At 38.7% G+C, this 11,851-nt stretch overlaps 2 protein-coding genes across 2 annotated transcripts; one reads left to right on the forward strand and one right to left on the reverse strand.

The window, feature by feature from the left end:
• Positions 1-7,884: 7,884 nt before the first annotated feature.
• On the forward strand, positions 7,885-8,798 carry LOC147641468 (uncharacterized). The gene is made up of 4 exons (XM_086810688.1): positions 7,885-7,936; positions 8,023-8,095; positions 8,190-8,446; positions 8,549-8,798. Exons 1-4 carry the CDS (start codon positions 7,888-7,890, stop codon positions 8,689-8,691), a joined length of 522 nt encoding a protein of 173 aa, XP_086666814.1. The 5' UTR covers positions 7,885-7,887; the 3' UTR covers positions 8,692-8,798.
• Positions 8,799-9,475: 677 nt separating this feature from the next.
• LOC147641469 (uncharacterized) lies at positions 9,476-11,602 on the reverse strand. Its single transcript, XM_086812529.1, has 4 exons — positions 11,129-11,602; positions 10,329-10,725; positions 9,989-10,097; positions 9,476-9,869 (listed from the first exon to the last, which is right to left on the reverse strand). The coding sequence occupies exons 1-4, from the start codon at positions 11,600-11,602 to the stop codon at positions 9,476-9,478; spliced, it is 1,374 nt and encodes a 457-aa protein (XP_086668655.1).
• Positions 11,603-11,851: the final 249 nt, after the last annotated feature.

The following is an 11,851-nucleotide window of genomic DNA, read 5'->3' on the forward strand; positions in this document are numbered from 1 at the left end:
ACCATGGTAAGAAGACTCGAAATGGAAAGAAGACAATAAATGTAACATCAGAGAATATACTCCATTTGGTCAACGACACAAACTCCCATGTGTTAAATGTGGAGAGCTTGATTGCTGGTCTTGGTCAGTGCATAAGAAATCATGGAAGTGGGGAGAGCAGTTCAACTCGAGAATCAGTTTCTGCCATTATAAGTGGCAATCACGAGATCAAGGATATTGTCGAAGCTACCTACCTCCGCGTAATGGATACATGTGGTGCTTTCGGAGCACACCTTTGTGATATTGGTTGTCGAAAGACAATTGATGCTATAAAAGAGCAACAAGACAAGTTAAGTGCCCATGTTGATAGGCTTGGAATGGAAGTATCAAGCCTTAAAGTAACATTGAATAGGTTTGGGGCTTTACTTACCCAAATGAGTCGTAGATTGCAAACACGTGGAATGTAATTACTCAATTGGTTCACCAATTAGGAGTTGATCTTATGATCCTTTTGTAATGCTTATGACACTATTATCTTTTTGAAAGTTTGGGCTCTAAGTACTCTAATGATAATGATTACCAAAATGAGTTATAGATTGCAAACATGTGGAATGTAATTATTCATTTGGTTCACCGATTGGAAGTTGATGTTATGATCCTTTTGTAATGCTTATGACAGTATTTTCTTTTTGTAACTTTGGGCTCTAAGTACTCGAATGATAAGTATGGTTCTTTTTGTCTCTCAGATATCATTGTTGTGAGAGAGAGAGAGAGAGAGAGAGAGAGAGAGAGATTGATTTATATATGTGGATATAATCTCTTAGTATTTATATGGAGATTATAGAGAATGTCTCTTTTAATGGTTTTTTTATAGAAAATTCTCTTTTTATGGCTTTTTGTCTCTTATATGTACATGGGGGGAAGAGAGAGAGAGATTTCTAAGCTTGGTTTGGTCATTGGAAGACATTGGATGTTGATTTTATAATGTTTTTGTAATATTTGTGACATTGTTATTGTCTTTTTATAAGTATATATGTAATGTTTTAGGATTATAGATTTTGTCTGTTATTTTTATATATGTAAGTTTTAAGGAAAAATGTGAAATGAAGTTAAGGGGATGGAAAGAGCTCTCATCTATTCTACTTTGTGGATCAATGTAGGTACATTAGCTTTTCATAGGGCTGCCATATTGTTGATTTGTCATATAGTTTGGGTCTTCCTTAGTCTTTTGAGGTAAGCTACCAAAACTTTGCTTTATTTTTGTTTTTCTTCTTAATTGTATGTTTATTTTTAGAATTTATGATTTTTAAATACGAATAGTTCGATATAGTTTGATAAGAGCATAAGGATTTTAATGCTCATGAGAAAAGATGAAACTTGGCAAAGATCAAATAAGTTTATGACATTTACTTACCTGCATATAAGCACAATCTAGCTTGAGTCAAAGGGATGGATATATATATAGATATATATATATGTATATATATATATATACATGTACATATATATATACATGTATATATATATATATATATTCATGTATATACATGTATATATTCATGTATATACATATATATATATACATGTATATATAGATGTATATATACATGTATATACACATGAATATATAGATGTATATATATATATATATATGTGTGTGTGTGTGTGTGTATATATATATATATACATGTAAATATATATGTATAGATATATATATACATGTATATATATATATATATATACATATATATATATATACATATATATATATATACATATATATATATACATATATATATATACATATATATACATGTATATACACATGCATATATAGATGTATATATTCTACTTTGTGGATCAATGTAGGTACATTAGCTTTTCATAGGGCTGCCATATTGTTGATTTGTCATATAGTTTGGGTCTTCCTTAGTGTAATGTTTTAGGATAATAGATTTTGTCTGTTATTTTTATATATGTAAGTTTTAAGGAAAAATGTGAAATGAAGTTAAGGGGATGGAAAGAGCTCTCATCTATTCTACTTTGTGGATCAATGTAGGTACATTAGCTTTTCATAGGGCTGCCATATTGTTGATTTGTCATATAGTTTGGGTCTTCCTTAGTCTTTTGAGGTAAGCTACCAAAACTTTGCTTTATTTTTGTTTTTCTTCTTAATTGTATGTTTATTTTTAGAATTTATGATTTTTAAATACGAATAGTTCGATATAGTTTGATAAGAGCATAAGGATTTTAATGCTCATGAGAAAAGATGAAACTTGGCAAAGATCAAATAAGTTTATGACATTTACTTACCTGCATATAAGCACAATCTAGCTTGAGTCAAAGGGATGGATATATATATATATATATATATATATATATATATATATATATATATGTATGTATATATATATATATACATGTACATATATATATATATATATATATATATATATATATATATTCATGTATATACATATATATATATACATGTATATATAGATGTATATATACATGTAAATATATATGTATAGATATATATATACATGTATATATATATATATATATATATACATATATATATATATACATATATATATATATACATATATATATATATACATATATATATATATATACATCCCAAGAGAGAGAGAGAGAGAGAGAGAGAGAGAGAGAGAGAGAGAGAGAGAGAGAGAGAGCTTTATAATCTTTTAGTATGTATGTGAAGATTGGAGAAAATCTCATGAGGGATTTGTATATTATGTGTATACACAAATATCATAGAAAAAATATTGTTATTTTTATTCAATGTTTACTATTTTATAATAAAGAAAATGACTTTACTATTTTATGATGGAATTAGGTTTATAGCAAGAATGGTAGAGACACGTAGTTTGAGGTGTCCTCTTCAGACCATTTCCTTGAATGCTCCAAGGAAAAGAAGAAGAAATGAAAAAATAAAATGTGCACAGGAGTCAAGGGATAGTGAACCTCATTGTTGTGATGCAAGGATGCATAATGTTACCTGTAATACCGGTGATGTATTGATGCAAGAGACTCATAGGATTCTTGCAGAAAACGATACCTTTTGTGCACAAAGACAAGTAGCAAAAGAAACTTTGATGTGTTTACCTCAATCTAGCACTAAGAGGTCTCAAATTGCCTTGGGTGGAGATAAAAGGATATCTAACAAGAGTGCTAGAAGTGTTCGCTGTGAAATTGCTAGGAATAGGACTCTTTTGAAAGAAATAACAAGGGAAATGGCAAGTGGAGTTTATTCAGGGATATCACTGGTTCAAAGTTTGAGACTTACAAGAAGGTACCGTCGCTTCATCGCTAGAAATAGGACCTCTTATAATGCAGCTAGAAGAGTAAATGAGGGTAATGCAATTACAATGTCTTCCTTTTTTTCCCATGAAGAGAGAGAAGTACCATTTGCTAATACAATAAGAAGGGAGAGTATCGAAGAAATTAGCTCTTATGTATTTGAAAAAAGAAAGGGAGGGATTTTGTCTATCCTCCATGAACTCCCGCCCGTACAAGGTACACATGCAGCTACTTGGCCTTTGGTATATTCGTGCACTTTAAGTCACTCATTAGGAGGGATGACACATGAGTGTCGGTTTTGTGGAGCACAGTTATGGGCAAGTGAAAAGAAGATGAGTTGTGGACAGGTTCTTGGCAAATATTGTTGTAAACATGGGCGTGTGTCTGTTCCTTCACTTGCTGAACCACCTGAGCCATTAAGGTCTCTTTTGATTGGTAGTGACACTACAAGTAAAAAATTTCGAGAAAACATCAGGGCTTATAATAGTGTGTTGGCTTTTTCATCATTGGGTGCACAAATAGATGACTCTCTCTTTCACAATAGTAGTGTCTATACTTTCAAGGTGCATGGGACTGTTTATCATCGGATTGGGTCCTTGGTCCCCAATAATCTGTACAATCCTAAGCCACAGTTTGCACAGTTGTATGTGTTTGATACTGAGCACGAATTACAAAATCGACTAGGTGTCATGAATGGATTGGAATCCACAACCCTAGAAGCACTTCAATCGATGATGCACACTTCTAATCCATTTACACAAGCTTTTAAGTATGTGGGAAGAATGTTGAGTGACAATCCAAGTTTGGATTTGAAAATGACTATATGTGAGACGAAATCCACATCTAGGCAGTACTCAATGCCAACAGCTTCCGAGATTGCTGGTATCATGATTGGTCAAGGTGATGATCATAATGTTGGTCGTCGTGATATTTTATTGCATACTCGAGAAGGCACATGCAAACACATCTCTAATTTGCATAGGTGCTATATGCCTCTTTTGTACGTCATGTTATTTCCAAGAGGGGAGGATGGATGGCACTTGAGAATCCCTTATGCTGATGCACAAGTGAGTGCATTGAGAAATGGTCATTGTGTGACTCAACGACAATACTATGCTTATCGATTGCAAATTCGCCCAGATACAAATGCATGCTTGCTACGTGGTGGAAGGTTGTTGCAACAGTTTATGGTTGATGCCTATTGCAGTGTTGAAGAGTCACGATTATCTTGGCTACGCCATAATCAAAAAAGTTTGCGTTCAGAGGTTTATAGTGGTTTAGCAGACATGCTTCATGTGGAAGGAAGTGGAAGTGGTATTGCAGGAAGGACAGTGGGAAGTAGAATAGTGTTACCTTCCAGTTTTACTGGTGGGCCACGACAAATGTATCAACTTTATCAGGATGCCATGGCAATTGTTCGTTCAAAGGGCAAGCCCGATTTATTCATTACTTTCACCTGTAACCCAAAGTGGCCAGAGGTATTAGATGCTTTACTCCCGGGGCAAAGTGCATGTGACCGGCCTGATTTGACTACTAGAGTATTTCACCAAAAACATTCAGATATGATGAAAAATATCGTGAAGAAGGACCTCTTTGGTAAGGTGATTGGATATGTGAGTGTCATTGAGTTCCAAAAAAGAGGATTGCCTCATTCACACACGTTATTGATCTTGGATAGTGCCTATAAACCTAAGACTGTCCAAGACTATGATAGATTAGTATGTGCCGAATTGCCTGACAAGCAAATGTTTCCTGCTCTGCATGATGTCGTGTTGCATTGCAATATCCATGGGCCCTGTGGGCCATTCAATCCAAGTGCAATTTGTATGGATAAAGGGAAATGCACAAGGAACTATCCACGAGCTTTTGCACAAGAGACTACTGTGGATGAGAGTGGTTACCCCATGTATATGCGTCGAAATGATGGAAGAACTGTGGCATTGAAAAAGTGTAATGTTGATAATAGATGGGTTGTGCCATATAACCCTTATCTTTCAGTCACATATAATGCTCATGTAAATGTGGAAATATGCTCAACAATAGCAGCAGTGAAATATCTTTACAAGTACATATACAAGGGGCATGACAGAGCAACAATAAGATTTAGCACTGTACAAGGTGGGGATGTTAATGCTGCTTGCGTAGTCGATGAGATTCAGAGGTATTTGGATGCACGTTACGTCTCTGCATCAGAGGCATGTTGGAGACTCTTTGAGTATGATTTACACAATGAGAAGCCTGATGTGCAACGGTTGCAGGTACACTTAGATGGGGGTCATAATGTTATCTTCAGAGATGATGATAATATTGCAGATGTTTTTCAGAGGGAAAATGTAGGCAAGACTACTATGACTGAATGGTTTACCTGTAATCAACAACATCCTGAAGCAAACAATACATTGTATAGTGATTTCCCTCAACAATAGGTTTGGAACTCCAGGTTGAAGAAATGGACCAAAAGAAAGATTGGAAACACTATAGGGCGCATGTACTTTGTAGCTCCTTTGGCAGGTGAGGCATACTATGTTCGCCTACTTCTTACAATATGTAAAGGATCTAAGTCATTTGAAGATTTGCGTTCGCTCAATGGTCACATCTATCCTTCTTTCAAGGCAGCTTGCATTGCCAGAGGGATACTGGAAGATGATTCTGAATGGGTTGCATGTATGGAGGAAGCATCATCTATGCAAAATGCCTTGCAATTGAGATATCTTTTTGGTACTATATTGCTATTTTGTGAGCCTTCCTGTCCAGGAATATTGTGGAAGAGATTTCGAGAAGAAATGATAGAAGATTTTCTATACCAGTTATCAAGAAGCAGGGGTCAGTTTATTGGTATTGAACAATTAGCTGAAACTCATGCACTACTACATTTGGAAGAAATTCTTCGTGCTCAGAGACGGACATTGGCAGATTTTGAAGGAATGCCTGAACTAAACAGAACTGATTTGGAAGTCTTGGGTGAAAATACATTGCTTTTGGAAGAGAGATCTTTTGATACTGTGGAACAATATAACCTGTCAAGTGCTATGGAGTCAACATTAACAGATAGCCAGCGTGTTGCTTTCGATGCTGTAATGCATGCAATTGCGACAGATGCAGGTGACATTTTTTTCCTGGATGGTCCGGGGGGATCGGGCAAGACCTATTTGTATAATTGCTTGCTTGCGCGAGTACGTGGACAAGGGTATGTTGCTTTGGCCACTGCATCGTCAGGTATTGCTTCTCTACTCTTGGCGAATGGACGTACTGCACATTCTAGATTCAAGATACCTCTGGAGCTAAACAATTCTTCAACTTGCAAAATCCCTGTACATGGACAACTTGCTGAGGTTTTGAGAGTTTGTAAGCTCATTATTTGGGATGAGGCTCCAATGATTCATCGTTATGCTTTTGAAGCATTGGATAGGAGCTTACAAGATGTATTATTCTCAGATAAGCCATTTGGTGGAAAGGTTGTATTAATGGGAGGAGATTTTAGACAAATCTTGCCTGTTATTATGAAGGGAAGACGTGAGGATATTGTTAATGCAGCATTGTGTCGTTCCTTTCTATGGAACTCTATCAAAGTTCTAAAGTTAGCTGGAAATATGCGTATTCAATCAAGCAATACTAATGGATGCAATGAGTTTAAACAGTGGGTCATGAATATTGGGAATGGAGTGGATTGTAGCGATGATAATACGATGGTGACACTACCAAGTAATATGGTCTTGCAAAGATCGAGTCTTAAAGACTTGGTACATTGGGTATACTCTGAATTGGCTATCACTACGACATATGCTTCATACTTTAGTGAGCGTGCTATTCTTGCTCCGATAAACAGTCAAGTGGATATTGTGAATAAGACAGCTTTGGATGCAATGCCTGGTGAGCCTAAGCAATATTTCAGTGCAGATTCAATTCTTGAAAATGATGAAAATTCATTCCTGTATTCCACAGAATTTTTGAACACAATCGACCTTCGGGGCGGATATCCACCTCACTGCTTGGTTTTAAAGTTAGAAGCTCCTGTTATTTTGCTTCGTAACTTGGATCCAAGACGTGGACTCTGTAATGGTACACGGATGATATGTAAGGCCTTTCACTCTAAAGTCTTGGAGACTGAAATCATCACTGGTACTAAAGTTGGTGAAAGAGTATTTCTTCCACGGATTACCTTTATATGCAGCGAGGCCCAACTACCATTCACCATGAGGAGGAGACAGTTTCCCGTCCGGCTGGCATTTGGCATGTCAATAAACAAATCACAAGGCCAAACCCTAAATGTCTTGGGGTTATATTTGGTGACTCCAGTGTTTACTCATGGACAACTGTATGTCGCGTTGTCATGAGCACGGTCTCCTCATGCTGTGAAGGTGTTACTTGAGGATAACGCTAATGTGGAGTGTTCATTTGATGATCTTCAAAGTTATACACCTACAACAAACAATATTGTTTATAAGGAGATCTTGATGACTTCAGAGTGACAAGTCAGGTTTCTTATTTAAGTTCTGCAATTTGATTAATTTTGTTGTGATTTCTTTTTTTATACATATTTGTCCATGGTAAAAGTACCTATTTTTGTTGTTTACAGACATGTCTGAGATTACCTTTACATTGGACATGCCTTTGTCGAGGATAGAACGTGAGTTTTTCTCTATATTTGCTTAACTTTTCTTGATTACAAAGTATGGAACATGACATTCTATACTAATGTCTATCTGTATACAGAGCCACCGCTATGGTCAGCTCCTATTACTGCAGGTCACGTAGCAGGGATTATGATTGATGCTTATAGGGATGGGTAAGTATAAGTGTAATTGTTAGGCATTGTATGAATATTTTTTGAACCTATATATAAATAATTGTATAACCTATTTGTTATGCTTTGATTTTAGGATATTACATGACATTGATACGTTTATGGTAAGAGTTGTCGACGAAGGCATCGAGATGTACGGGATTGGTGTTCCTGATGAGGAGTGGGGTGTCTATTTGTTTTGGAGAGAGATGGACAGATGCTTTGCATCATTTGAGGGGTATTCAGTACCCGATGAGTGGGTGTTTCTTACATCCATCATGGCCATTGGTATTCGTTATGCGTTTTATACTAGAGCTCCTCATGTACCATCCACTCGATGTTCTATTGTACGAGGTAATTTTGATTATGTTTTTCTATTATAAGATTTTTTTGAGATTTTATTTATCGATGTGTCGTTATGTGCAGATTTGATTTATCATTGTTTCGTTTGTGCAGGTCCTTTGCATTCATCGATAGTAGAGCATGTGCGGGATGGATCACCGCTTTACAATAGAGAGCGTATTGTGATGAGGAGACAATTGAATGATCCTTCTCACAAGAGAAGAATTCAATTTGTTGATTCTGACATTACTGACTGAGAATACGTATTTTGTGGTGCATTTTGAGAATATGTAATATTGGTCCTTTTTTGCATCTTCGTATGCTACATTACTATGATATTTTTGTTTTCGCCATAAATCTACGAGACATGGATGTTATTTTAAGATATATATATATAAAGTCACTTGAAATAATGTATTGTGTTTACTTAAAACATGACCTAAATTGGAGAAACTGAGTTTATTTTTTCTAGAACTCTACCTGTCGGCCGCAGCAACGCGCGGGTCCAATACTTGTGGTTCTTCAAGGACCAATCATCCAAGGCATACTTTCTAGTAGTAAGTCTTTAGTCATGAAGTGGGTATACTTTTTTCTATCACTATATGTTATTATGACTATAGATGTCTTTGTTATGATCATTAGTGTTCTCTCTTTAAATATACTAGTGGGCAACCCATGCTTAGCACGTCTTTTGAGACTCCAAATTCAAATTCTACCCAAATCTCCTCAAACCTCCTCTTCCCCTTCCCGAACCTCCAAATTCTTGCCATGTGAGAGCTTTGTGAAACTCTTCCTTAAGATAATATATATAGAGAAGAGATGTAAAGAAAGAATGCAGAATGGATTTCATTCTCATGTATCCAATGTCACCTAAAACGTATATCCGTAAGAGGTAAAGAAAGAATGCAGAATGGATTTCATTCTCATGTATCCAATGTCACCTAAAACGTATGTCACGGAGCCCCATCAAATTTTGGCCGTAGTCGATTAAAAGTCTTATCGTGTAAGTGCGTGCTTTATTATACTGCCACGTGGCCCCTGCTAAGCAGGTTTTGAGGAAGTGGCAGAGCACAGGAGCCAGTTCTGGCAAGCGTGTCTAGTGAGCACACAATGATCGACCACCGCCCTCTGCTCGTTGATGTTGAGGACGAGGCTGTCGAGAACGGCGTTAAGGGTGCTGTGGCTGATGCTGAGGCCGAAGTGCAAGGCCAAGTGCAGGCGCCTGGCTTCCTGTGCCCTCTCCGGGTTGTCCCGGATGCTGGCCACCTGTTGGTTCCCGTCCTGCACAATTAGCACCACGCCTTCATCCACCTTCTCCAGGCACAGGTACACCAGCGCATTGGCGATCTCGTCCTGGTGCAGCTTCTTCCCACCAGAGTACTCCTTGAAAAAGCAGTGCATCGCTTTCACCACAGCCGCAAGATTCAGATCTTTGCTGCTCCACAAATCAGAGCAAAGACATTCAGTCGCAGCTGTCTGACGTTAGCATTTACAGGGAAAATGTTAAGAAGACGGGGCCTATTTTTATCAAGCACAAGGCGATTAGTTTGACACCTTGCATTACGAGCCACGTTAGAATTGGGATCGTAGACATAACGCTCGATCATCGCGCTCAGAAGACATTCTGTCTCTTCCGGGAAGCAATCGAAAAGGAGGAGCCTTCCTGTATCAAGTTTCATAGCTCAGTTTGTACAGACTCACAAGTGTTAGCCTAAACACGGCATGGCCAAATCCTGGCTTTCACCTAACCAAAGAAGCTCAAATTTGACACAATATTGGATAGAAACTAGAACAAGCCATAGCAAAGGTCCTTGAAACGCCTAATTGAAACAGATGCAAAGATGCCTACAATTAAGAGTTTAACTGCCATAGCTACAGATGGAGATGTGCTCACCGCAACCTATGACGGCTATGAGCTGTAGTCCGCGTGTTGGAGCATACAAGAAGGGAAAGATGAGGTGAGCGATGGCGCTGAGAGAAAGCTTCCCGTGGTGCATGAATATGAGGTCCATCAAAGCCGCCAAAACGTACTCGCGAAAGCTGAAGTCTTCGAGATAAAGGGATGTCTGGAAGAGAGGAAGGAACTTGGAAAAGACAAAGTGCGAATGGAAGCTGCAGGCCACGGCAAGCCTGAGTGTTTGAAGTCGAGCATCTGTGCGCTGAGATTGCAAGCCCCGACGAATGAAGCCTGCCAATCTGCTGCCTTCTGCATCGGCCGAAGGCCTCCCTGCATCATTATGGTCGCCATCGCCCTCGTTGCTGCTGATATGTTCTTCATCTTCAAGCACATACTGAAAGAGACAACACACATGATCACAAAGCGCTCTGTCAGAAACCGGGACTGAATGCAGTGAAAAGATTGAAAGCTCAGTTCCAATTTCCCGTTGAAGGTCGCTAGTAGCTACATCAGCGAAGATTGGTGATTTTATGTTGGTCCATCAAGAGAAACGAAACAGATTTCAAGCTCAGTGCTCAGATTTTCTGATGAATATTTCCACGGCAATATGTAGTTATTAAAGAAATAGGTATCGCGCTCCTGCTTCTCATCAATGGCCTTGCGCTTATCATTAAAGGGCATGCGCTCTTGTTCAAAGGCCTCGCGCTTTTTCTCAAAGGTCACAAAGGTACAGCTTACTAGTCTAATAGTCCGCAGAGATTTCAAGCCAAAATGGCAGAACTTTTGGATTTCCGCACCTGAAAGAGGCGGTTTTCATCGTAGATGCTCCAGCACACCTCTTCTTCCAGTAGGCAGAGCTTGGTTTGGAGATGAAGGTCGTCCGTTTCGTAGCAGGACTTGAGCTTGGTTTTTGCTGCTTCCACGGCCTCTCGGAGGCTGTGGAAGCTCCAACACAAGGTGCGCTTAGCGAAGTCGATCAAGTGCCTGGCCTCAGACGTGGTGGATTGGTCGGGCTTCAAAGCCTTGAGGAGGAGTTCGGCGGAGAGCGCCTTCCTGGTGTGCAGGGGCAGCTGGTAGCCCGCCGCTTGCATGCTGTCGAGAATGCTCTCCAGTGCACCGAGGTCGCGGCAGTCCGTCAGGAAGTTGAGGCGGTCGAGCAGGGGTAGGACGCGGCCTTCTAGAAGCGAAGCCGAGCTGTCGGGGTGGGTGGAGAGCTTCCGGATGTAGACGGAGAAGAGACGCCAGAACTCGTCGGAAGTCTGCGCTGCCATATCCACAGCTAGCTGCTCTAAGAACAGCAGCTTCTCTTCTGCGGAATCTTGGAATTTGTTAGCTGAGAATTTAGTTAAAGAATGGGTAGATTTACAAGATTTGGTAGGAAACAACAACAAAGGTAAATCTTTTTAATATTTTTCCTTATTCTTCTGACAAGTTGGTTGTTTGTTAACACGCGAGCGACGTGAAGTGGTGGCAACTTGGCAAGTGGGAAGCAGGGTTTGGGAAATATATTTTATTGAGCC

Source organism: Cibotium barometz, chromosome 2 (genome assembly GCF_041138505.1).
Source record: "Cibotium barometz isolate CiBa-2024 chromosome 2, ASM4113850v1, whole genome shotgun sequence".
Classification (NCBI taxonomy): Eukaryota; Viridiplantae; Streptophyta; class Polypodiopsida; order Cyatheales; family Cibotiaceae; genus Cibotium; species Cibotium barometz.